General features: G+C 42.2%; 1 protein-coding gene across 1 annotated transcript; it reads right to left on the bottom strand.

Annotated features, from left to right (window-relative positions):
• Positions 1–714: 714 nt before the first annotated feature.
• Positions 715–19,363, bottom strand: LOC113451364 (uncharacterized). Its single transcript, XM_026722747.2, has 2 exons — positions 19,070–19,363; positions 715–7,567 (listed from the first exon to the last, which is right to left on the bottom strand). The coding sequence occupies exon 2, from the start codon at positions 7,351–7,353 to the stop codon at positions 6,046–6,048; it is 1,308 nt and encodes a 435-aa protein (XP_026578532.2). The 5' UTR covers positions 7,354–7,567; positions 19,070–19,363; the 3' UTR covers positions 715–6,045.
• Positions 19,364–27,833: the final 8,470 nt, after the last annotated feature.

The following is a 27,833-nucleotide window of genomic DNA, read 5'->3' as shown; positions in this document are numbered from 1 at the left end:
TTGCTTCATAACCTGCCTTCAGATGCTTTGGAGATTAGAATAATATAATATAGAATAATAGTGTTGGAAGCAAATTTAGAGGTGTTCATGACTGTAACTTTGTTGCTTGTATCCTAATGATTTTTATTGACTGTTTCCTAGTACGATTTGATTGCTTATTGTACCCTATGACTATTATAAAGTATTGTACCTCCTGATTCTTGACTCTTGATGAATATATCTTTTCTTTTATGTACACTGAGAGCATTTGCACCAAGACAAATTCCTTGTGTGTCCAATCACACTTGGCCAATAAAGAATTTTATCTATCTATCTATCTATCTATCTATCTATCTATCTATCTATCTATCCATCCATCCATCCATATCATCTATCCATCCATCCATCCATCTATCATCTATCCATCCATCCATCATCCATGCATCCATCCATCCATCCATCTTCTAGTTCAACTCCCTGGTTGAACAGGAGACTCTATATCATTTCAGACAAATGGCTGTCCAGTGTTTTTTGACTTCTCTCTGACAGATATTGGAACACTGCTATCATGTCACCACTAGTCCTTTTCATTAGACTAGACATTTACCCAATTCCTGCAATCATTCTTCATTTGTGCTTTAAATAAGCCAACTACTTTTTCAGATCTTGGCAATATAACCAGTTGAGTTCTGAGGTTAAAGGAAGGATGAAATTAAAACTGAAACATTTTGGAGATAGGTGCAATGAAGTATACTTTATTGAAATACGCTTACAGCAGGAAAAAAGACCCCAGAGCAAAATATTCCTCAGATTATATAGGTTTGGTTAATTAACATTTGAAATGGTAAGATAAAAAGAATGCAATAAAACTACCTTTCAGAATGTTTTGATGAGCTATTGAAATGATTGCCTTGTTATACTTCATACTTGGAGTTTCCTTACTATTATCTTTTTAAAAATAATACTTTTATTAAAAATTTAAAAATGCAAAAAAAAACCTACACAAAGTTTTATAGATAGAGAGAGAGAGAGAGAGAGAGAGGTCTTGGCATGTTCGGGTCTTTTCCCATGTAAGATTGAGAGCATCTTGGCCACGTTTCAACGAGGTCCCACTAGCCATCTTCAGGCTGGTGCTTTCGGCTTCGTGCTTGTGCGAGCCGAAAGGACCAGCCTGAAGATGGAGAGTGGGACCTCGTCAAAACGTTGCCAAGATGCTCTCAATCTTACATGAGAAAAGACCCCAACACGCCAAGATCTGCATACCTGTACCCATGAAAATCTACCCTGTACCCATGAATATATATAAAATAAAAAGTGCAAAAGGAAGAAGGGAAAATGTCTACATAAAGTTGCTTTTTTGGCATCCTTGATAATCTATGTGTACCTTAAACAGCAATATTGTGATCTCTTGTTGCAATATTTCATTGGAATAATAACTGTGGATTAGGATATAGCACTAGATACTGGTAAATATAAATAAATGTTTATTTTAAATACCATGCCTCAAGCCCTGATGATGCAGTGGTTAGAATGCAATATTACAGCCTAATTCTACCAGCTCAGCCATTCGATTGTCACCATCTCAAGGTTGACTTTGAGATTGATAAAATGAGGACCCAGATTGTTGAGGGTAATATTCTGACTTTAAACCACTTAGAGACAGCTGTAAAACACTATGAAGTGGTATATGAGTGCTATCTAAGTGCTATTGCTATGTTAAGCATCATACATAGTAATGGGTGCATGTATTTTAACAGATCATATATTCTTGCAGATAAGCCCATCTACAATAAACTGACCCTCAAATTTTTCATGCTTTAATTTTCACGATTGGCTGACCTGTGGGTGGCACATTTTTCATGGTTGTTGGGTTGGAAATGTGAAGATTGCCTTACCTGCAGATGGGCTTTCCCTGTCTTTTCTTGGCAAGTTTTTTTTTTTTTCCAGAATTATTTGCCATTGCCTCCTTCCTAGGACTGAGAGAAAGTGATTGGACCAAGGACCGAAACCCATGCAGCTGGGTGTTGTCAGTAAAGTAGGATTAGAACTCACAGCCTCCTAATTTGTAGCTAATGCCTTAATCATTACACCAAACTGATGAGTTTATATTTGAGTATATATGAATCCTTTTTAAAAAGTATTATGGTATTTACTTACAGATGAAGCTCAACCATGGATAAGCCAAATCCAGTTTTGGGGGTCTATTTTGACTCAAATTCTTGACTTACCGGTGACTAAATTTGATATTTGACATACCACAGGCTGTGCGTTCTTACTCGCAATTATTTTTTTCCCATTTAATTGGATTAATTTATCTTTATTGCGTAACTGTGTTCTTTGACCTTGTGTGCATACCAACCATTGGCAAGGAGGCACAGAGGCAGAAGGGAGATCTTATAGCTGGAATGTTTTAGGGATAATGTATGACTATAACTTTGTTGCTTGTATCCTTATGATTTATATGGACTGCTTCCTAGCATGATTTCATTGCTTATATCATTAAGTGTCGTACCTTATAATTCTTGACCCTTGATGAATGTATCTTTTCTAAGTTCTTCTAAGTAATCTTTATGTGATTGAATTGGACTTGGTGGCAATTCCTAAGTTTCACCTCTGGAAGGAATCCCATTCATCTCATCTGCCATCATTAGGCTTGTATATTGTGTATACACAAGCCTGATGATGGCAGATGAGATTCTGCGGAAACATCACTACAACTTTAAAAGCACAACTATAATGACGAGGGAAAATACCCGAACAAAGCTGAATACCATACATATAAATACCTGTGAAAACTTAAGAAAACATATATCTATATATTTCATTCTCTCCCCCCTCCACAACTCCTGATTACTGAGCTATTGACTTTTAATAGGCAAAAGAAGAAAAATGCAACGGAGGAAAAAAAAGCAGCATTGATCCAGGATTCAGGAAGAACAAAGCGGGAAGATGTTTAGGTAAACATAATCTTCCCCAAGCTTTTCAAAGTCTTAAAAGGGCTCACGAAGGTAGGTATCTTGGATTCAGCAAATAGGAAAAACATTGAGAAAAATAAAATTGGGGAGCGGTTAACTATTTAGAACAGGGGTGTCAAACTCAATTTCATTGAGGGCCGCATCAGGGTTGTGTTTGATCTTTTGGGGGGGCTGGGATGGGCGTGGCCAACTCGTCACTCCTGTTGGGAGTGCCTGCAGTGGCCGAATGCTCTGCCAACAGAAATGGGCTCCCGAGTTCCATTTCCGGCAAAGCCTTCTGCAACCCTCTGCCAGCCAATATGGAGCTCGGAAGGATTGCATGCGGCCCTTGTGAGCTCCATTTTCCCTGGCAGAGGCACTGCAGCCTGGTCCTTTGCTGTTTCCAGGGCGACTCCGCAGGTCAGATCTAAGCATTCCACAGGCTGGATCTGCCCCCACCCTGCCTGGACCTTGAGTTTGACAACCCTGATTTAGAACATAGAAAGTAGAATCCACCTGGAAGGGACTTCAGAGGCCTTCTAGTCCAACCCCTTGCTCAATGTAGGAGTCCTTTCACATTTACAAATAGGCTGAATAACAGCTTCTACGCCTGGGCAGTAACTATATTGAATTCTACTGTACGGTGCAATATTAATGCAGTATCGGGGGTTTTTGATTCAATTGTATAGAATGTGAAAGATGTGTGTTTGTGTTTTATTTTTATAGTTATAATGTACACTGAAGATGGCATTTAATTTTGTTATACGAGGTGCAGTGACAAACTAAACTAAAAATTTCACATAACGTTTTACTTTAATTTTTTTTTAAATTTAATTTAATGAAACTCAGTGAGCATGCCAGGAAGAACTTTGGAAGTTGCAACCGCTTCTACCTGTGGTCATTTTGTTTTTCTGTTCAAGTAAGGAAATATCTCAGAAATGATGACCCAGTGATCTAGTAAATAATACATTTAAACCAGGTAAGATTAAAATAATCACAATGCTGATAGCCTTATTTTGGTCCATTCTTCCAATGTTCTTACCACCATATAGAAGTGTTTCCTTGTTACAGCCAGCAAAGGCTTCTCCACTCTTCATGCTCTAAAATGTCACTTAGGTTATATCTCAGCCTTAAATATTTGTAAAATACTCACTGAATTTATTAATAACTGATTTCAGTGGTTTTCTGTGTCAAATTGATAACCATAAAATCAAAGGTAAGGAGGCTTTTATATCTGGTTCCTATATGGCTTTCAACCCATCAAAGAAGTTTGCCTTTTTAATAACATTTTTAAAAAATGTTTGTGATTCTCCCTAGTTCATCTCTTAGAGAGGAATTAACTTCCTAGTTCATCTCTTACAGATGAATTAACCTAATTTCAAATTTAACCAAGGTAATAGTAGCTTTTATTCTCATTTTCGGATTCTGGTGAAATACTGTGCAATATTTGACATATTTGAAACCATGCACTAGCCAAATTTTCTAAAATTATCTGTAATTGTTCCCCTGCTTTAGGAATATCCCTAATACAGAAATATTTTAAATCATGAGTGTTATCAGCTCCCACTCCTGCATCTTTTTGAAAATTTAAAATGATTGAAGAGGTGATAAGTGCGAAATTAATGTTAGGAATATATGTTTACCAAATTTTAAACAATTTCAGAAAAATAATATTTCAGCTTCGGTACTTTATAAATATCCTCTCTGAAGGAGATGGGCAGTTAAGAAATAGAAAATATAAGTAAATAAAAGTTTTTCACAAAATTATGTGGTGTAGAGGCTGAATTTGTTTTTGTTTACTCCTGAAATCTCTGTTATTACCCTTAACAGCTGAAAACTAGTTTTTTTACTGCTGAAGAAAGCAAATAAAAACTTTACCTGAATGGAACTTTTTTTTCCTGTTTCTCTTAAAACTTTGAAGTCCAGTCCATCAAATAGTAATTATGCTAGAACACTGCTAAATCATGGTATAGAGGGAGTTTGGTTAAAAGGGGGAAATATGAAATAAGCAGAATACACAGACAGTAGCCAGATACAAACATGAAGGGACCTACTGAACTAGACTATAGTAACCTTATGATTGACATAAGCAACTAGATCTCAAGTAGATCCAACCTGGTCCTTCTCAAAAGGGAAGGAAAAAGTATCCACACAGGTCACAGTTGCAAGGAACTCCATGTACAAACAATACATGCATGTTTAGCTACTCATTATCAAGAGCCAGTATGTTGTAGTGTTTAGGCATCAGACTAAAAATCAGGGCACAGTGAGTTCTATTCCTGCCTTGGGCACGAAGTCAGCTGAGTGACCTTGGGTCAATTACTCTTTCTCAGCTCTAGGAAGGAGACAATGGCAAAGTACTTCTGAAATCTTGTCAAGAAAACTGCAGGGATTAGTCCAGACAGTTTCCAGGAGTCAAAACTGACTCCAAGGCACATAGACATCAGTTTCAGAGGTGGTATTCAGCAGGTTCTGATCAGTTCTGGAGAACCAGTAGCGGAAATTTTGAGTTGTTCAGAGAACTGGCAAATACTACCTCTTACTGATCCTGCCCCCATCTATTCTCTGCCTCCTGAGTCCCAGCTGATCGGCTGGGTCTTCTTTTGTTGCTCTGCAGAGGAGAACAGAGCTGGAAAGCAGGTTAGTGGGGTGGGGAGGGAATGGGGATTTTGCAGTAACCTCCCCCCCGGAGTGGGGTGGGAATGGAGATTTTACAGTATCCTTCCCCTGCCACGCCCACCAAACCAGTATTAAAAAAAATTGAATCCCACCACTGCATCAGTTAGATGAAAATTAGTGCAAAATATATACATAAAGGGGTCTTTCTTGAAATGAATTTCTCCAAAGCTAAGGTTTTTGTTTTGTCCAGAATATGCCCTAAAATTCAGCCTTAAAAGAATAGTTAAATTGATTGGGTCAATTTCAAGTACCTAAACACCAACATCCTCTGCCTATTGGAAGAACCAACTGAGTGAGTTCCTGTTAGGAAAAGTTTCTAATGCAGATTTAAAACATGTGGCAATAATGATGTTCCTACAGCAATCACCTTGAATACAATTTAACTATCATTGAAACGGCTTTGTCCCAAGTAATGGCCTTGATGAAAAGGACATCACAAACAAAGCGGCAATCCACGTGCTGCTATTGGGACTACAGTTTCCAAAATCTTTGGAATGGATTTACGGAAACTCAGTATGAACTTCAGTATGGTTATTAACCAAGTACAAGATATCTTACACTGGATGATGCCCTCAAGGTAGAATATATCAATTGTGTTCTCCCCTTTGCCAGAGATGAAAACCATCTCTCCTTCGTCACATTGAATAATAAGGTGAGCATTCTTTTGCAAAAATGATGTTTCCCCACAAAATACATCTAGTGCTTTGTTGAATGCGTCATGGACATGCCTAGGTAGTTCCTTCAGATATCGGACCTTTTTCCGCATTTCCTGCAGTTTTTCCACAGTAAGCTCATGGGTTTTACCCTTGTTCTGCTTTAAAAACAGCTTCCAAGTATATAATGTGAAGTCAACATTTACTGTTCCGTCTTTATTCTGTACGATGATCTTCCAATCTCCAGACTTGGAGTTTACAGATAGGCCTTGCTCATTGCAGGTGAAATAAATTTGCAGCTTCTCCTCAATTACCTCAAAATATTCAGGCAATATATCCACAAGGTGATTAAAATATGATTTCAGGCTGTCGGTGAGCAAATCCCCTTGAGCTAATTCACTTTTAATGCTCTCCAAGTTATCAACATCCAGTGTCAGAAGGGAACACGAGAAATTCTCTAGTTTGTTGCCTGAACTTACATGTAATTCATGGTACTGAGGTTGCCCATTGGAATGAGTAACGTCCATTTTGTAATCTCCGTTCCCTGAGATGAATACATATTCCATATTTTCTCCATCCATGTCAAAGATGAATTTTACCTGGGCATTATTTTGTATTTCACTTGATTTCTTGAGGAACCACTGGTGGACCATCTCTAAGCAACTGTTCTCAGCGGGAGTCAATGGGCCAAATGTCTTCAAGTCTTCTTCCACTTTATTTAAATATCTAATGCTAAGGGGTTGCTTCCGAGACCGTAATCTGGCCAGATATGCAGATTTTGATGGGGCTTTCACACGGAACTTGTAGTCTCCAGCAGAAACATTGATTTTCCATTCTTTTTTTCCTGAAGTAAAAGAGAGCACTTTCCCATCATCCCCCTTGAGAACTATCTGAGCATTTTTCATTACCCATGAAGGCTCATTTGGAAAGTTCTTTATTACTTCTTCTAAACATTTTCCCATCCCCTCATCCATTCCTAAATTCTCCCATTTGTTCTTCACCTTGAATAAGCTGTCAATATTCAGGGGATGTGTCTGTGACAGTAATATTTTCAGCTTGAAAATGGAAGATGAAAAAGCATTTGCCATGGCCTTTCCACTGTGAAATGGCTCCAAATTATTTGAATGCACTACATTCAAAAAAATACTCTTGATTGCTTGGGACTTATTTATTAATCCACATAAAAATTTTTACAGTCTCTTTTGTTTGAGATTTCAGGCCTTAGGTTTCAAAGGATAATCCTTCATACTGATTGTAGATCAATGCTCACAGTTCAGGATGAACATTTAGCATGCTGTTTATCTGGAATTGTTTTTTTTTAAGGAAGAAAACAATATTTTATTGATTTTTTTTAAAAAAAACATTTATCTAGCTGCTTATTTATACATTTATTTAGTTGCTTGTAGGTTAAAAGATAGATAGATAGATAGATAGATAGATAGATAGATAGATAGATAGATAGACAGACAGACACAGATACAAAGACACAGACAGTAGATATAGGTAAAGGCATAGATATAGATGATAGATAGATACATAGACAGACAAACAGAGACACACAGACAGACACAAAACACGTAGATGGTACATAAAGGTAAAGGCATAGATATAGATGATGATAGGTAGGTAGGTAGATAGGTAGATAGATAATGCTTGACTTGCAACAGTTCATTTAGTGTATGTTCAAAGTTATAATGACACTGAAAAAGTGGCTTATGGCCACTTTTCACAGTTATGACCATTGCAGCATCCCCATAATCATGTGATCAAAATTCAGATTCTTGGCAACTGGTTCATATTTATGACTGTTGCTGTATGCCAAAGTTCAATGATCATCTTTTTAACCTTCTGACAAAAAAAAAAGTCAATGGGGAAGCCTGATTCACTTAACAACCAGGCGACTAATTTATCAATTGTAGTGATTCATTTAACAACTGTGGCAAGAAAGGTCATAAAATGGGGCAAAACACACTTAACAAATGTCCCACTTAACAACAGAAGTTTTGGGTTCCATTGTAGTCAAAAGTCGAGGACTACCTGATAGATATAGATATAGATAGACATAGATGTAGATATATATATATATATACACACACATTAGGTTTTCTATATTTGACTCCACAGTCATAAACTTGAGCTATAGGTAGGGCTAAAACAGAGTGACTGTCAAGGAAATCAGGAGTCCAAGCAGTTTAAATAAATATAGGTTTATTGTATGCTAATGCTTGCATGAAGAGACTTGAGACTGATGACCTGTTTGATCCCTCCCTCCGGCTCAATCTGGTCATCTCCTAGGGTAATTATTAAATATTCAGGACAAACAGAAGCTTGATCCTGAATATCCCTCCTCCTTCTTCATAATAACCTCTTACCTCTTCTCAAGCAACTCATGATCACGAGTTGAAACAGGGAAACTGTTAGTAAAAATTATTCAACATTAACCTATCTGTACTAAGAAGCACAGGCACTGCTCCACACAATTATGAGGAATCAAGACTTGAGTTGAAGCCCTTCCAAAAGGGAGGGGACAAGAATGTAATCAATCTTAAAGTCAATCAGAATAGAGCTAGAAGGGACCTCGGAGGACTTCTAGTCCAGCCCTCTGCTCAAGCAGGAGACCCTATACCATTTTATACAAGTGACTGTCCACTCTCTTCTTAAAAGCCTCCAGCGATAAAGCACCCACAGCTGCTGAAGGCAAGCTGTTCCACTTGGTTAATTGTCCTCAATGTTGGGAAGTTTCTCCTTAATAATCTTATGGAGTTCCTTAATATGTTCAGGGAAGTGAATGTAGTCATGTATGAAAAGTCTGAGAGATATTTCAGGAAATATACATAGGTGTTTAGGTTGTTCTAGTGATATCTAAATGGTTGAAGTAGAAATTCCTAGGTTGGTGATAATTGCATTTTACCTTCCAATGAAAGAAAAATGATGGAAGATTTTGAAGGGATATTTTATGACATCCTGAATTAACCTGAAATAGGAGAGAAAAATATTTTGCTAGAAAGCATGAGTAGATTGGTTAGTACAAGATCAGAGTGTATGGAAAAAGTGACTCTAGAATGAATAATAATTGTGGCTGATGAGGACTGGCTCAAAAACATAACTTTTGAAGACATGGTTTAAGCACAAGTTCAGATGGCAATGGAATGCAATCAATTCACCACATGATGGAGTTGATGGTTTATATCAGGCTTGTCCAACCCGCGGCCCACGGGCCGCATGCAGCCCAGGTCACCTCGTAATGCGGCCCAGTGCCCACCCCAACCATCGTGCCACAGCCAGCGAGAAGGAGGAGGAGAGGCAGGCGCGAGGCAGGGCGAGGCGAGCGCCAGGCCAAGCAGCAAGAGAAAAGGCGGGCGCTGTCAGAGCACCACCTCCTGCTGTTGCCGCCACCGGCACCGGCACCGCTTCTGCCCCTGCCACCCCTGCTGCTTCTGCCCCTGCTGCCATCCCCGCCGCTTCTGCCCTGCCACTGCTGCTGCTTCTGCCCCCGCTGCTGCTGCTGCCCCCGCTGCCGCTGCTGCCACCACTGCTTCTGCCCCTGCCACCACCCCCACCGCCACCGCTTCTTCTCCCGCTGCCACCCCCACCACTTCTGCCCCCGCCGCCGCCACTTCTGCCCCCGCCACCGCTGCTGCTTCTGCCCCCGCCGCCGCTGCCCCCGGTGGCGGTGGTGGGGGAAGAAGCGGCAGCGGTGGTGGTGGCGGGGGCAGAAGCGGCGGTGGCAGCAGCGGCAGTGGGGGCAGAAGCAGCAGTGGTGGCGGGGGAAGAAACGGCGCAGCCGGGGCAGAAGCGGTGGCGGCGGCGGGGGCAGAAGCAGCATATAAATAACAAGAAGAAAAATCAAGGAAACAGTTGATCCACTAAAGAAAGAAGACGGCATGGAAGTAACAGACAACAGAGAGAAAGCAGAACTGCTTAATTCATTCATTGCATCAGTCTTCATGCAAAAAACCCCTATGGCACAACCCACCAAAAACATAACTGTAAAAGACAGACCAGAAATAAAAATTAAAATAAGCAAAAAAATAAGAGAATACCTGCCTGATCTTGATGAAAACAAATCACTGGGGCCTGATGGATTACATCCCAGAGTTTTAAAGGAGCTGGCAGAAGTCATCTCAGAACCACTGCACCATATCTTTCAAAAATCCTGGAGCACCGGGGAACTGCCAGAGGACTGGAAAAGAGATGATGTGGTTCCCATCTTCAAAAAAGGAAAAGAAAACAGACCCAGGAAACTGTAGACCAATCAGCCTAACATCAATACCCGGGAAGATACTGGAAAAGATAATAAAAAAACAGATCTGCCAACATCTGGAAACAAGTAAAGTAATAACTAGCAGTCAGCACGGGTTTGTTAAGAACAGATCATGCCAAACCAATCTTATTTCATTCTTCAACACAGTGACTAAATTAGCAGACCAGCAAAATACTGTGGACATAATATATTTAGATTTCAGCAAGGCATTCGATAAAGTAGACCACACAACCTACTTCTTAGTAAGCTAGAAAAAAGTGGAATAGATAGCACCACCACCAGATGGACTCACAACTGGCTGGCAAACCATACTCAACGAGTAGTCCTTAATGGGTCTAAATCTACATGGAGGGAAGTAAACAGTGGGGTGCCACGAGGTTCCATCTTAGGCCCAGTACTCTTCAATATCGTCATTAAGAACTTTGATGAGGGAATAGAAGGGGAACTTACCAAATTTGCAAATAATACTAAGGTGGCAGGAATAGCTAACACCCAAGAAGATAGGCTCAAGATCCAGATGGATCTTGACAGACTAGAATACTGGGCCGTATCTAACAAAATGAAATTCAATGTAGAGAAAAGTAAAGTCCTACACTTAGGCAAGAAAAAACAAAAGTACACATATAGACTGGGTAAAACCAGGCTCAATAGCAGTAACTGTGAGAGGTAACTTGGAGTCTTAGTGGACAACCAGCTAAATATGAGCCAGCAGTGTGCAGCAGCAGCCGAAAAAGCTAATGCAATCCTAAATTATATTAATAGAGAGATACAATCAAAATCAAGGGAAATACTAATACCACTCTGTTATGTCTCACCTGTATCCACAGGTGAGCAATTAAAATTCTAAAGTTCCAAAAATATAAGCAACCAAAAACAAACCCCAACAAAGATAACTGCTGAGGTTTTTCCAGTCCTCAGCAGTAAGTCCGAAATCTGTTTGGCAATCCTGAAGTGCCTATAAATCACAATGCCTCAGAGAATCTTCACAGTACTTTCGCTCCAACAATACACTTTGCTTCTGGCAAATTTTTCAAGCCAATTTGTTTCCTTTTATCCCCTAAAGGGGGTGTGTTAGTCTCATTAATCACTGGCTTGACGCTTCTTTCCCAATTGAGATTGACGTCTCAATCTCCATCTATTTCTCACGTCAAGCCAAGATCTCTCAAAGTCCTCCTCTTCACTTGAAACCTCTCGCATGTTTTCCTGATTATCTGTTCCCAGCTGCTGTGTAATCAGAGAGGGATCTTCAGGGGAGGATTCTGACCCCTTCAATAAATTAGGTTCGTCTCTCATAGCTAAGTCCTCATCCTGGCTACCTTCAAAATCACTCAACAATACAGGCTCATATCTCAGTGCCAGATCCTCTTCACTCGAGCTCACATCTGCTGATGGACCAGATTCAAATCCCGGAGTCACAACACTATTCTTCACTGCAGGGCCCTTCCCCCAAGTCTGACGATCCGGATGCGGTTTCAACAGAAAGCGTTCACGGAACCTCCGGATAATGTCTGGGGCATGAAATGTGGAAGCATCCGTCCACGAAAAAACCTCCGAGCCATCCGCTCTCCTCCCGACGAGGTACTGGAAGCATCCCTTTAGCCAGTGAGAATCAGTAATGTGGACCACCGAGTCATCAACTTCAGCCTCCTCACTGGGTGTTGATGGAGAAACCGCACCAGTGGGAGAATGAAGAGCACACTCTTGGGAGTCAGGAACCAGGAGGGAATGATGGAAGACAGGATGAATGCACATGGAGCACAGTAGGGTAAGTTGATACGCCATGGGATTGATGACCGCCTCAATAGGGAATGGACCAATGAAACGGTGGTCCAACTTCTTAATTGGGCGATCGACCTGAAGGTGTCTTGTGGATAACCACAACTTGTCACCCACAGCTAGCGGAGGCTTCGCTCGATGAGAACGATCTACAAACCATTTGTAGTCTTCCTTTGCCCGTTCTAATTGTTGCGCCACTAATCGGTGAACTGACTGCAATTCCTCGAGAAACTCTTGTGTTTCTGGAACCAGGGAGTCCATCATTGTCAATGGAAAGAATCGTGGATGATAGCCCACATTCACATAAAATGGCGTTACTCGAGTGGAGGTATGCTAAGAGTTATTAAAGGCAAATTCTGCCAAAGGGAGGTATTTCGCCCAATCGTTCTGTCAATGGTTGACAAAACATCTCAAATACTGAGTGAGGATGCCAATAACTTTCTCAGTCCCACCATCAGTTTCCAGATGGTGCGCTGACACCAAACACACCTGTACTTGTAATGCTGTCATTGAACGTTTCCAGAACTGAGCAGTAAACTGGACACCGTGATCCAAAACCACTCTGTACGGAAGACCATTTAAGTGGAAGTCATGCTGTAAAAATAACTGGGCCGTAGTGCAGGTTGATGGTAGTTTTTGACAAGTGATAAAATGAGCCATCTTAGTAAGCCACGAGTACCATCGTGTAACCCGACGAGGAGGGCAGGTGCATTAGAAAGTCCATGGAGATTGCTCCCCATGGTCTGCTTGGAGTCGGCAGTGGTTGAAGGAGTCCAGGAGGCACACCTGATGCTGCTTTCGCTTGTCGACATTGTACACAAGAAGTGACGTAGGGAAAAATATCATGTCGAACTCGAGGCCACCAAAAAGTCCGGGTGACCAAGTGTAGAGTTTTGTAAAAACCAAAGTGATCAGCAGCAGGGTTGTCATGACATTGAGTCATGAAGAGAGCTCTAAGCGTCCTGGTGGGTACATACAATAAACCCCGATGTCTTAGCAAGCCCTCCTCCAAAGTCCATGGGGAATCAGGACCAATTTCCCCCCTTCTTTGTTGCGACCATGCGTCCAATCGTTGCGCCTTCCGTATTCGAGCCCTCAAATCCACTGGATCCTGAAACACGGCCAAAGATTCCAGTGGCAACACTGTTCATGGAGGAAGAGGATCCTCGGGACCAATATATTCAGGTTTTCTAGACAATGCATCTGCTCTCCGATTCTGTCCACTGGGAACATAGGTGACAGAAAAATTGAACCTTGCGAAAAATAACGACCACCGGATCTGGCATTGGTTCAACTTCTTGGCAGTAGACAAATGTTCCAAGTTACAGTGATCCGTCCGAACCTCCACCTTGTGCCGAGCCCCCTCTAGGTGATGTCGCCAGGTCTCAAATGCAGCCTTGATAGCCAGCAACTCTTTTTCCCAGATAGTATAATTGCGCTCAGAAGTTGTGAGCTTCCTTGAATAATATGTGCATGGGAAAAGAGGTGCGCCATCCCTTGAAGCTTGCAGCAACACCGCCCCAATAGCTACATTAGAGGCATCTGTCTCGACCACAAATGGACGATTTGGATCAGGATGCCTCAATATCGGTTCAGCCACAAAGGCTTTCTTTAGAGTCTCAAAAGCCTGTTGCTGCGGGGGCCCCCACTGGAACAGGACCTTCTTGCGAAGGAGCTGAGTGATGGGATCCATCAGCATGGCAAAGTCCGGGATGAAGGTCCTATAGTAATTGGCGAACCCCAGGAGACGTTGCACATCCTTTACTCGACGAGGGGGTTCCCAACTACACAAGGCCTCTACTTTCCTCGGGTCCATGGCAATGCCCTTGGGAGAGATGATATGCCCCCAAAACTCTATAGAAGTCTGGAAAAAAAAACACTTCTCCAGTTTCGCATAGAGCTTATGCTCTCGAAGACGTTGAAGTACCTGATGGACTTGACGAAGGTGGCTATCCCTGGACCACGAGTAAATCAAAATGTCGTTCAGGTACACCACCACAAACCGATCCAGCATGTCCCTGAAAATGTTATTCATTAAATGCTGGAAAACCGCGGGAGCATTGGTCAATCCAAACGGCATTACGGTGTATTCAAAATGTCCATATCGAGTGCCAAACACCGTCTTCCACTCGTCCCCCTTGCGCATCCACACCAGGTTGTAGGCCGGCAAAGGGTAACTATTCCTCACTGTGATGGCGTTCAACCGGCGGTAGTCACAGCACAAACGAAGCTCTCCCATTTTCTTTTTTACAAAAAGAACGGGAGCTGAAAGGGGAGATGACGATGGTCGGATAAATCCCTGAGCCAAGTTCTTATCCAGAAACTCTCGAAGAGCAGCCAATTTGGGCTCAGACATGGAATATAATCGACCCTTGGGCAGTGGAGCATCAGGTAGAAGATCCACGGGACAGTCATAGGCTCGATGCGGTGGTAACTGATCCGCCTCCTTCTCACTGAAAACGTCGGAGAAGTCCGATAGCTCTGGAGGTATGGAAACAACAGGAGCGGCGATGTCCTGGCCAGCTCAGGTATGTCTCAGATGATCCACGCACTGGAGACTTGGGAAGGAAATGGTGTTCTGCGCCCAAGCCACCAAAAGATCATGCAATCGTAGCCAGGATACGCCAAGAACCAAAGGGAGATGGAGGTCCGAAATGATATAGAAACTTATCGCTTCCTCGTGATCCCCTATAACCATACGCAATGGCTGGGTGGTGAAACAAATGGGCCCAGACCGAAGCTCACGCCCATCCACGGTTTCCACCTTGATGGGTGGATCCACAGCAACCAATGGGACCTCAAAGTGCGTTGCAAAATCCCAGTCCATAAAACTCATAGTAGCCCCTGAGTCTACCAATGCCACCGCTGGAATCCCCTCCTTCCGGGAGGTGTGTCGGGTGTCCAACAGTAAATGCCGAGGAGGGCCAGAGTTCACCTCAGCAATTTGGAGTGGTGGTGTGAGATGTGCCCGACCTAGGGTTTCCCTGAGGTCGGGCCTACCCCATTTCCCGATAAGCCAGGATTAGATTCAGGAACTGGTCTTCGAGTACCTCTCCGTTTGCAAGAATTGGCGAAATGTCCCGGTCCCCCACAATAAAGGCACAAGCCTTCCTGAAACCTTCGCGAGCGTTCTTGCGCTGTCAACCGAGGGCGGAGTGCACCCAACTCCATTGGCTCCTCGGTCCTGATCATGGTTTTATAAACTCCCAATGGCGTGGTTTGTGAACGTGAATGAGAAGGTGGTTCCACAACTGGCCCTCTGCTCCTGCGCTGTTGTAAATGGGCTTCAATACGCAAGCACTGTCCCACTAGCGCATCCAAGGTTAAAGCCCGCTCCGCATGCACTAACTTGTCTTTGATGTTATCTGCCAAGCCCTCCTGAAAAGCATCCATGTGAGCTGACTCATTCCAAGTAGAGTCCATGCAGAGCAGACGAAACTCTGCAATATATTCTTGCAGAGGACGTTTCCCCTGACAAATGTCCCACAAACGTCTAGCCAGGGTTTGAGTCTTAATAGGGTTTTCAAACATGACACGCAATTGCTGCTGGAAACCCTGAAAATCATCCAACAAAAAGCTATCTTGTGTCAACAAAGGAGTAGCCCATTTGGCAGCCTGTACAGATAAGAGGCTAATAATAAACCCCACCTTAGCCCGGTCATTAGGAAAGTCTTCAGGCCGCAAGGTAATAAATAATTGGCACTGCCCCATAAATGCCGGGAACATATCAGTCTGTCCCGAGAATTTATCCGGCATAGATACCGGGCTTTTCCTCAAGGGAGGGGCTGAATGAGCAGCAGGAGTTTGTAAATTTGAAACATGGTTTACCAACTGTGTTACCTGGTGTTGGAGGACCTGGTTATTTTGTAGCAGTTGGTCTATCTGTTGCTGTTGCTGCTCCATCAAACACTGTAGTTGAGTTTGGTCCATCTTGGTATGAAGATGGTTTGTTGGGCCAGAAGCAAAAATGTTATGTCTCACCTGTATCCACAGGTGAGCAATCAAAATTCTAAAGTTCCAAAAATATAAGCAACCAAAAACAGACCTCAACAAAGATAATTGCTGAGGTTTTTCCAGTCCTCAGCAGTAATTCCAAAATCTGTTTTGGCAATCCTGAAGTGCCTATAAATCACAATGCCTCAGAGAATCTTCACAGTACTTTCGCTCCAACAATACACTTTGCTTCTGGCAAATTTCTCAAGCCAATCCATTTCCTTTTATCCCCTAAAGGGGGTGTGTTAGTCTCATTAATCACTGGCTTGACGCTTCTTTCCCAATTGAGATTGACGTCTCAATCTCCGTCTATTTCTCATGTTAAGCCAAGATCCCTCAAAGCCCTCTCTTCACTTGAAACCTCTCACACGTTTTCCTGTTTATCTGTTCCTGGCTGCTGTGTAATCAGAGAGGGATCTTCGGGGGAGGATTCTGACCCCTTCAATAAATTAGGTTCATCTCTCATTGTCCTCATCCTGGCTACCTTCAAAATCACTCAACAATGCAGGCTCATATCTCAGTGCCAGATCCTCTTCACTCGAGCTCACATCTGCTGACGGACCAGATTCAAATCCCGGAGTCACAACACCACTCTATAAAGCTTTAGTAAGACCACACTTAGAGTACTGCATCCAGCTTTGTTCACCACATTATAAAAAAGATGTTGAGACTCTAAAAAACGTACAGAGAAGAGCAACCAGGATGATTAGGGGACTGGAGGCTAAAACATACAATGAATGGTTGCATGAACTGGGCTTGGCTAGTCTAGTGAAGAGAAGGTCCAGGGGAGACAGGATAGCAGACTTCCAATATTAGAGGGCCTGCCACAGGGAGGAAGGGATCAAGCTATTTTCTAAAGCGCCTGTAGGCCAGACAAGGAATAATGGATGGAAACTGAATAAGGAGAGATTTAACTTGGAAATAAGGAGAAACTTTCTGACAGTGAGAACAATCAACCAACGGAACAGCTTTGCCCTCAGAATTTGTGGGAGCACCATCACTTGAGACTTTCAAGAAGAGATTGGACTGCCATTTGTCAGAAATGGTGTTGGCGAGGCTTGGGCAGGGGGGTTGGACTAGATGACCTACAAGGTCCCTTTCAACTCTAAATACAATTGGCCTTCAACTTAAAGCCACAATTGAGCCGCACATTTTTGTTGCTAAGCGAGACATTTATTAAGCGAGTTTTGCTCCATTTTACGACCTTTCATGCCACAGATATTGAGTGAATCACTGCGGTTGTTAAGTTAATAGCATGGTTGTTAAGTGAATCGGGCCTCTCCATTGACTTTGCTTGCCAGAAGGTCTCAAAAGGGATCAAATGACCACAGGACAGTGCAACCGTATGAATATGAGTCAGTTGCTAAGTGTTTGGATATTGATCACATGACCATGGGAGGTACTGCATGTCAGGTTTTACCGCACAATATTAGATGTTAGAAACAACCTCCCAAAGTCACATTCTCCAACAGAAGTAATTCAACATTGCTTGATGTCATAAATCTGCACCTCAAGGGGCCTGAGCAAGGTCAGCTCGTTTTTCCACAGGAAGAAGAACCACCTAGCCTAAACAACTCTCTCTATCTCCACTCCTCCCCCCTCTTAGGAATGTGGCAAGCCCAAAACCCTTCCCCCATGACCGCCAAAAAGAAAGTAAGAAAAAGAATATATACTATATACTAAACCTAACCAAAATGGCTACACATCTGTCAATTTCGATTTTGACACTACAATGATCCTAAGCATGAAAAACAGTCATAAGTTACCTTTTTAATCTTATAACTTCATTTGCTCACTAAATGAACTTTTGTAAATCAAGGATCTCCTGCTTGAGTAGGGGGCTGGACTCGAAGACCTCCAAGGCCCCTTCCAGCTCTAATTCTGATTCCGAGGATATCTGTATGTGACTAAAGCATCAGGTTGCCAACTCCTTTCTTATTAAATAAGAAGGTACAAGAACCCTGCGGATCGATTCTAGTCTAAGGTTCTGTATCATACAGTGGCCTTCCAAATTCATTCAGGAAGGTTGAAGGCCAAAAAAAATGGCTTGCGGGGGAGAGAAAGAGAAGAAGCGAGGGAAGGAGGGAGAGGGAAAAAGTAAGTGCACAACACTCTTCTAGGTAAACTCCCTCTGAAGCTGAAGGCTATATACAGCCGTTTGTTTGTTTGTTTGTTTGTTTGTTTGTTTGTTTGTTTGTTTATTTTGTCAAGCAAGTATAAAAACATGGTTATGAATACATAAAATGGATACGAATTTAAAAAAAGAAACAATAGGACAGGGCCAATAAGCATGTTGGTGTGCTTATGCATGCCCCCTACAAGCCTCTTAGGAAAGGGGTGAGGTCAATAGTAGACAGTCTAAGGTTAAAGTTTTTGGGGTTTGGGGAAGAAACCACAGAGGTAGAGTATTCTGGGCATTGATCACTCTGTTGCTGAAGTCGTATTTCCTGCCATCAAGTTTATTAGCTTTATTTTTTAGTACAAAACTCCTTTTATGGGCTCAGCATTCAAACCTCCATTAGCTTCAATGTGTTTAAATACTGTGAGAGAACAAAAATAATAATTGTAGATAGATGTTCTATACTTATGCCGGTCTTACATGGTCTTTTGTACCACCCATCTTTTCTGCTAAACTCAAAAATACAAAAATATATTGTAGTCCTTCCCCGTAGAATTGCACTCTTATTTCCAAATCATTTCCCGTGAGTAACATAATCTACAACAACAACTGCATAGAGCTAAACATCCATATGTTGATTGCAAATACATACCTCAGACATCGGATCATCGCTGCAAGTGTGGCAGAAGACAGGTGAATAGATGAACACGCTTTGTGCAAGGTTACTTGTTGAAGTTTGCACGGCTATTCCTACCTGTACAAAGGCATAAGTACGCATTGAGATTTTCAGGGAAAGCACTCTTGGAGTGTGTTGACATTTCTACACAATGGGCTTGGTTTGTTTAAACCAAGCAAAAAATTCCTCCTGGGGCTTTACCATTGCAGAGATTTTAATTTTCTTCAGTGTTCAGGGCAGGAAGCATGTGCGAATCAGTCCACACCCTGCTACACTTCCTTTGGGGACTTTCCAAGGAGCAGATTTTCAAATCTGATAGTGTTGCATTCAGCAGCAGGGACCAGGCACCTCCTGAAGCTGAGAATAATTCAGCTGAGAAACCCATCTACCATACAATCCCTGACAGTCAGTCCTAAAATCCCTAGGATTGAAGCATTAGACAGACAATTAGCATTAGATAATAGTCTGTATATATTCTCACTCAGGGGTGGGATGCAAATATTTTTACTACCGGTTCTGTGGGCATGGCTAGGTGGGAGTGGCTAGGTGGGCATGGCCATGTGGCTGGGTGGGCGTGGCTTCATCTATTTTTTGCAGCACTCCCTCCCACGCGCCATGTTTTTTTGCCTCCTGGGCCTGAGGGAAGCCTCTTGTGAGGGGGCATTTTTGCTCCCAGGAGGCTTTCCTGAGGCCCAGGAAGGCCGAAAATGGAGCACCGGTGGGTTGCGCAGCACTCCCCCCCCCCGGTGCTCCATTTTTTGGCCTCCTGGGCCTTAGGGAAGGCTCCTGGAGGGGGTGTTTTTGCTCCAGGAGGCTTCCCTGAGACCCAAGAAGGCAAAAAAATGGCGCGTGGGAGGGAGTGCTTAAAAAAAAAAGATGAAGCCACGCCCACAGAACCGGTATATAAATATTTGCAGGTTCCCCCCACGTGTGCCCCTTTTTGCCTCCTGGGCCATAGGAAAGCCTTCTGGGCCAAGCAGTAAGACAGCAAGGGGGATCCCAGCACAAGTGATCGTTGGAACAGCTGATTGTCAGGAGGCGGGGAGAAATACTTTAACGAGTGACTGGGCAGGGGAGAATGCAGTCAGCGATGTCGGGCATGCATACAATGTCACGCATATACGATAAAGACTGACTGGGTGGGGAGGGGGAGGGGCCGGGCCAGCCAGAGGCATGATTTGCCAGTTCTCTGAACTGCACAGAATCATAACAACCGGTTCTATAGAACCGGTCCAAACCTGTAGAATACCACCCCTGTTCTCAGTCATCCAGGTCATTGTTGTCCCAAAGGTGCTTTTTCAGGAGGCAACAGGACTTCCTTGTTTTTTTCTTTGAAGACATTTCACTTCTCATAAAGAGTTGAAGAAGCTTCTTGGATGAGGAGTGAAACGTCTTCAAAGAAAAACAAGAAAGTCCAGTTGCCTCCTGAAAAAGCACCTTTGGGATAGCATTAGATAATGGCACATAAATGAAAGCAGCTTTTCTTTGGCTTGGTTTCATTGATTTAAATATTGCTTTACAGGTAGTGCTTGACTTACGACCATAATTGAGTCCCAAATTTCTGTTGCTAAGCAAGATGGTTGTTAAGTGAGTTTTACCTCATTTTACAACTTTTCCTGCCACAATTGTTAAGTGAATCACTGCAATCAATAACTTAATAACACGGTTGTTAAGTGAATCCGTCTTCCCCATTGACTGCTTGTCAGAAGGTCACAAAAGGGGATCCCATGAACTTAAATGTCAGTGGCCCAGCATCTGAATTTTGATCATGTGACCATGCGGATGCTGCAATGGTTGTAAACATGAAAAAGGATCATAAGCAGAGGTGGTATTCAGCAGGTTCTGACCAGTTTTGGAGGGCTGGTAGCAGAAATTTTGAGTAGTTGGCACATGCCACCTCTCACTGGAGATTTTACAATACCCTTCCTCTGCCACAGCCACCAAGCCACACCCACAGAATCGGTAGTAAAAAAATCTGAATCCAACCACTTGTCATAAGTCACTTTTTTTCAGTACCGTTGTAACTTTGAATGGTCAGTAAATGAACTGTTGTAAGTTGAGAACTAGCTATAGTTAGTTTCATAAAGAAATCCCCTTCTCAAATGTTCTTATAGAGTATTGGGGCTATTTATTAGTCTCCACAATAACATACTTACCACATTTACAAAATTGTCAAGGAATGTAATTTTGCGGCTGATACATTTAAATAGAAATACAATTATTGTGGAGAACTTATGTGGAAAAGGTGGGAGAAGTGTAAATCAGTAGGCTAGTCTTACATGAAGGACATAAAACTATGCTTCCACAGCTCATATCCTCTTATTATACTCTTCCACAACAGGCAAAAAATCCCCTTTCCCTTCCTAATTAACCAATGGAACACCTGGCCTTCAGAAGCTGTAGGTTCTCCATCATTGGAGACCTTCAAAAAGAGATTGGAGAACCATTTGTCTGGAATGTATAGGGCAAGGGTCTTCAAACTTGGCAAGTTTAAGACTTGTGGACTTCAGCTCCCAGAATTCCTGAGCTAACATGACTGGAGGAAGAAGTTTAGGAGTTGAAGTTCACAAGTCTTAAAGCTGTCAAGTTGGAAGACCCCCTACTGTAGGGTCTCCTGCTCAAGCAGGGGTTGGACTCCAAGATCCCTTCCAGCTCTATTATTCTATGTTGTATGCAATGTATTTTGGTTACTTCAACCAAGGCTGTTTTTGTCTGGCGTAGTCAGCCTACACTAAGGGTGTCAAACTGGTGGCCCAAAGGCTGGATATGTCACACATAGGCCATGCCCACCCAAGCTCCGAGAAAGGGAAAAATGTCATGAAACGTCATGTGATGGGGTGAGTTTGACACCCGTGGCCTACCAGAGGTAATATTCAGCAGGTTCTGACCAGTTCTGGAGAACCGGTAGTGGAAATTTTGAGTAGTCTGGAGAACCAGCAAATACCACCTCTGACTAGAGATTTTACAGTATCCTTCCCCTGCCACGCCCACCAAGCCATGCCCACAGAACCAGCAGTAAAAAAATTTTTTGAATCCCACCATTGTGACCTACACTGTGATGGGGAGCCATGCAGGAGTGTCATTTTTTCGCCCCCTGGAATACAGGCCTAGCAGCTTGTTTCCATTGCCAGAAAGCAAAAAAAAAAAAAAAAGAGCCTGTTATTTCAGAGGTTCAATTATAAATAGGCAAAAACTCCCTTCTCAGGAATGTTTATCTATTGCTACTATATACAAATCCTTTGAGGCTGATTAGTGCTACGGTGTTTAAGCTGTTTCAGTTTCAGCTTTAACTTTTTTTCATGATGGTTCACCATCTTGAGTGTCCTATGAACTGAATATAATTAATAAAAATAAGTTTAAAAAAATATTTGCAAAGGACCAGTAGAGGACTGTGGACTTTGGGATATTTAAAGTTCCTTTCCTGTTTTAACTTTAATAGAATAACAGAATAACGGGGTTGGAAGGGATTTTGGAGGTCATCTAATCCAACCAGGTGTTCATGAAGGAAACCCTACACCATTTGAGACAAATGGTTGCCTAATCTCTTCTTTAAAAAATCTTCAGTGTTGGGGCACACACAACTTCTGGAGGCAAACTGTTCCACTGATTAATTGTTTTAAATGTCAGCCAATTTCTCCTTAGTACTAGGTTGTTTCTCTCCTTGAATAGTTTCCACACATTGCTTCTTGTCCTGTCCTCAAGTGCTTTGGAGAATAGCTTGACTCCCTTTTCTTTGGGGCAGCCCCTGAGATATTGGAAGACTGCTATCATATCATCCCTAGTCTCCCCGCGCCCCGCCATTAAATTAGAATATCCAATTCCAGAAACCATTCTTTAAATATTTTAGCTTTCAGTCCCCTAATCCTCTTTGTTGCTTTCCTCTGCACTCTTCCTAGTGTCTCAACATCTTTTTTACATTGTGGCGACCAAAACTGGATGCAGTATTCCAAATGTGGCCTCACCAAGGCATTGTAAAATGATATTAATACTTCACGTGATCTTGCTTTTTATTCCTCTGTCAGTTTGATTTATGCGTATGTCAGCTGAATATAATGGAAACAAATAGGAGCTGGATTCCAACAAGAAAACTTGTAGTGTGCTTCTATCATCACAACCATCATTTTTTTAAAAAAAATCCTCTGCTGGTTAATGACTGCAGTAAAGTTATTTGGTTTGATTCGTTAATAAAAACCTGGACTTTCACCTCCATAGTCAGTAACCTCAGGCAAACAATTCAATAAATGTACATGTGATGAAAAACACTGTTCTATTGTTTATGTTATTATTTATTTTACGACTCCAGAACATCTTACAGTAAAAAGGGAGACTATGATACTTAAAATCATTATTCTTATTATTGAAACACTAATGAATATCTTGTGATGACTATGTCAAACACTTCAGGTGAAATGAAGTTCTTCTTTAATTTTCTGCTTGTGCTGCTAACCATTTTCATCAGCCAGTAAGGAAAAGATCTATCAGTCAGGGTCCAGGAGTAAGAATGAGGAGGGTTTGACCCTCCCCATCTCTTTTCTAACACACAGTTTGGACATCTTCAGGGGTGGGCTTCCAAAATTTTGAAATGGGTTCTCTGCCCAGTTGCTGGGTGGCCGTGGCCAGGGTGGGCATGGCCTAGTCGGCCTTCTACACCACGGGCGGGGGGGGGTGATTTTTGCCCTTCCCAGGCTCCAGAGGCTTCCTTCAAGCCTCCGGGGGGGCAAAAACAGCCTTCCCAGGCTCCAGAGGCATTCTGGAAGCCAGAAACGGGCCCATTACCAGCTTTCCTGAACTTCTGGGAGGCCCGTTTTTCACCCTCCCTGAGCCTCCTCACGTGCCCTGTATTTACCTGTATCCAAAACGGGCTGTGTGGGGACTCCTTAGGAGGGCTGGGGCAGGGTGGGCAGGGCCAGCCTGGAGTCGGATTTGGGGGTTGTCCGATCTGTGCAAAATCTTAGCTAGAGGATCTCCTGAACCCCTGAACCCCTGCAAACCCCCAGCAGCCCACCCCAGGACATCTCCCAAGGTAAAAATGATATAAAGGGTAGAAAAAAGCTTAGATAAGAGAAAGCAGACCTGCTACGATAATGCAATAAGATAGGAACTGAAACTAATTAGGGTTTGGCCTAACCCTGAGCCTAACTTAATAGAGAAATTGCCACAAAGAGGAAAGGGTCAACTTATTTTCCAAAGCACCAGAGACCAGGACAATAAACAATGAAAACTAATCAAGGAGAAAAGCAGCCTGGAATTAAGGAGAAAATTTCTAACAGTGAAAACAACCAGTGGAAAAGCTTGCCTAAAGTATTATAGATACTTTATCACTGGAGATTTTTAAGAAGAGACAGTTATTTGTCTGAAATGGTATAGGGTTGCCTGCTTGAGCAGTGGGTTGGACTAGAAGATCTCAAAGATTCCCTCCAGCTCTATTCTGATTGATTGATTGTTCCTAACAGGGAGGGAAAAATGATTGAAAGTAATAAGAAAAGAAAGTGATTATTTAAGCAACAAAGTGGTTGTATATCGATGGTGTTTTGGTAGAATAGGTGGCAGAATGTAAGTTTTTAGGTATTACCCTGAAAGAAGATCTAACATGGGGGGCAAATACTTTAGCCCTAGAAAAAAAGGCTCATCAACGACTGTATTTTTTAAGACTTTTAAGATCACAACAACTGCCAGAGAGTCTGTTGGTTGCCTTTTATCAAAGCTCTATAGAGAGCGTTTTATCTTATTGCCTCTGTGTGTGGTTTAGGAGTTGTACAGAGGCGGAGAAAAGGGCACTCCAAAGAGTGATAAAAAGGGCACAAAAGATCAGCAGATGTTCTCTTCCCTCATTGGAGGAGTTGTATAACATGGGATGTTGAAGGAAGATACAAAAGATCTTGAGAGACCCTTCGCATCCAGGCCACTCATTGTTTGAGATCCTACCATCAGGAAGACTATATAGAGTGCTGAAAGCCAGGACAAGTAGATTTAAATATAGTTTTTACCCAAGTGCTGTGATCAGGTTAAATGCAGAGTTATGAATCTGGTGGTCTTAACATATATATATTCTGGTTGTACAGTTTTTAACTGTTATTTATTTTAATTTGTTTTACATTGTTATTTGTATATGTCTTTTGGTATTGTTCAGTTGTATGTTGTGAAAGAGCACCTCATTTCGTTGTTCTCAGGTTTCTGAGTACAATGACAATAAATTTATCTTATCTTATCTTAAGCAACAAAAGCCCAGTTCAACTTTCATCATTATTTTCTGGACCCTGCAATTTTGGGCAAATGGCTACTGTATTTTAAGTCAAGCTCCATTTCAGAGTGCTGTTTAACTGGAAAAACAAAAATATCCCTCCTTTTATTCCCCAAATAAAGGAATGGAGATTTGCTGATCCTTTTTTTTTTTTTTTACTTTGCTGAAGGTCTAGAGAGAAGTTGCTCAAAAATGAGTAGGATCACATGGAAAGAACTCAGAGCACTACCCCAAGGGTGATTTTCCAAAAGGCAGCTGGAGTTTCTGCATGAAAATGTTTCAGTTCTCATCCAAGAAGTTTCTTCAGTTGTTCTTCACTGAAGAAGCTTCTTGGATGAGAAGCAAAATGTTTTCAATGGGAGAAAAACCCCAAACCTTCAGAAAAGCATCTTTGGGACAACCATGACCTAGATGACTGAGATTGGCTAAGATATATTCTAATTTAAGTCCAAAATGTTGGAAGTGTGGACAAAAAGACAAATGGCTTGTTCAGATTATTTTAATATTCAAGGATGGATTAGTAAATACAGTATATAGATAATTGATATTTATTTGTCTACTATGTCATTTGGCTAAAGATATTTGCTGCCTGGAACTGAGAAACCAAAAGGAAATTAATGCAATTTCTGGCAGGAAACAGATGTCCTGTTCTGTGTTGTGCTGTATAAATATGACAATATTTGGGAAATAATCTAAACAAGCCTAGAATGCAACAAACAAGCATGCAAGTCAATTGTGCTAGATGGACAACTATACAAATTGAAACAAAATTTCTGCATCAAGTGTATTTAAATGTAAGGAGGTACTTTTAACTAACTGTAATAAAGAACACAAAGAAGAGGGAATCCAAAGCACTTAAGGAGAAGCAATAGATGGAAACTAATCAAGGAGAGAAGCAACCTAGAACTAAGGAGAAATTTCCTGACAGTTAGAACAATTAACCAGTGGAACAGCTTGCTTTGAGAAGTTATAGGTGCTCTGACACTGGAGGTTTTTAAGAAGAGATTGGACAGCCATTTGTCTGAAATGGTATAAGATTTTCTGCCTGAGCAGAAGGTTGGACTAGAAGGCCTCCAATGTCCCTTCCCACCTCTGTTATTCTATTCTATTCTATTCTATTCTATTCTATTCTATTCTATTCTATTCATAGAATACTTTTGGCTAATCTTGTCAGGAAAAACAATCTCCTGTCCATACCTTATATGGACATTAATTCTATTTAATAGGAATTGTTCTCAAAGTATGCAAATAAAGGAAAAAAACACTTGCCTCCAAGTGCACTGCAGGAAGTTTAGGAATCCAATTGGAGTTAAAAAAATAAAACCTGTTTTTGAACATATGAACAAAAATATGTATATAGTAATGGGTTTTCTGTTACATTTCATACTCAGAATATCCTGAATAGAAGTGAAATGGATATTGTATGAGCAATTCTTAAAAAATTCCCTTTCCCCTCCTTTCTTTTTTCCCCTCCCCTGATGGTGTCATTTACAGGCTTACACTAACAAATGTGTTCATTTAACTCTTAGTTCACTGCAAAACTCCCCTGATGGTTTTAGAACCCTAAGGATATTATGCCTTCTTGTGTGTTTGCTTGTCTGTCAAAAAAAGGGACTCATTTATAGTTATATCTGGGAGGATGGTTCAAGAATGGAGGCAAGACTCAGATAGTAACTAAAGCTCTTTATTTGTGACTTCAGATCTGAGCAACTAAACCCAGCCACAGCAGCCCCTTTTATAGGGCTGGCTGCGACTAGGCAACCAATGAAGGCGATTTGAGTTTGCCGCTCTTGGCAGGGCCAATCGCAGCAGCCCATTTACTGGCCAATCGCATCAGTCTATGGCGACCAATCACGATCGGCTTTCAGCGGGCCAATCAGATTTGCAGGCTACGAGCCTGCTAGTCCGGAACACCCCTCCCCCCTCGGTTCCGTTTAAGGGGTGGAGTAATATAGTCTCGCAGGTAAGCAGGTCTTCACACCTGTCTGCCTGACTTACGCACTTCCGCTTGACCCTGTTCAAACCCGGGTTCAGATGGACTGCTTGCTGGATCAAACGGGAATGGTGAACCGGTGTCATGGTCAGGGCTCTCCTCTGGTGCCTCCGGGGTGATGAAGTCCTCAGCCTCGCTGTTACTGTTCTGGCTCCCGGGGCTCGCTGAACCTGCCTGGATGCTGCTTCCTGGCGAAGCGTTCAACTGTCCAGTCTCAGTTGCAGCTGGTGAGTGTTGCCAACCATGGTGCGGTGATCTCGGTGATAGCTCGGAATAGACAGGTGTTGGTTCTAATTCTGAGTTCACTGCTTCCCCTCCCCTGCAGTGTCAAAGTTAGGGTCAGGGTTGGAAGGTGTGGTTAGTCTGGAGCGCAGTTGGTCAATATGGTGTTTCCATGGTCTGCCATCAGTGGTGAGTAGACGGTAGGAGCAGGAGCCCATAACTTGAGTTACCTGGGCAGGAATCCAAAGGGAATCCCCAGAAAAAAATTTTGCGAAGACAAGGTC

This window comes from Pseudonaja textilis, chromosome 2 (genome assembly GCF_049901715.1).
Source record: "Pseudonaja textilis isolate UNSWEBS1 chromosome 2, rPseTex1.2, whole genome shotgun sequence".
In the NCBI taxonomy this organism is placed as follows: domain Eukaryota; kingdom Metazoa; phylum Chordata; class Lepidosauria; order Squamata; family Elapidae; genus Pseudonaja; species Pseudonaja textilis.
Note: the sequence above shows the minus strand (reverse complement) of the source record. Positions and strands in the feature narration are given on the sequence as shown.

Excerpts from the sequence above, each read along its gene's own strand:
- LOC113451364 (XM_026722747.2), bottom strand. The coding sequence starts at position 7,353 with ATGGCAAATGCTTTTTCATCTTCCATTTTCAAGCTGAAAATATTACTG.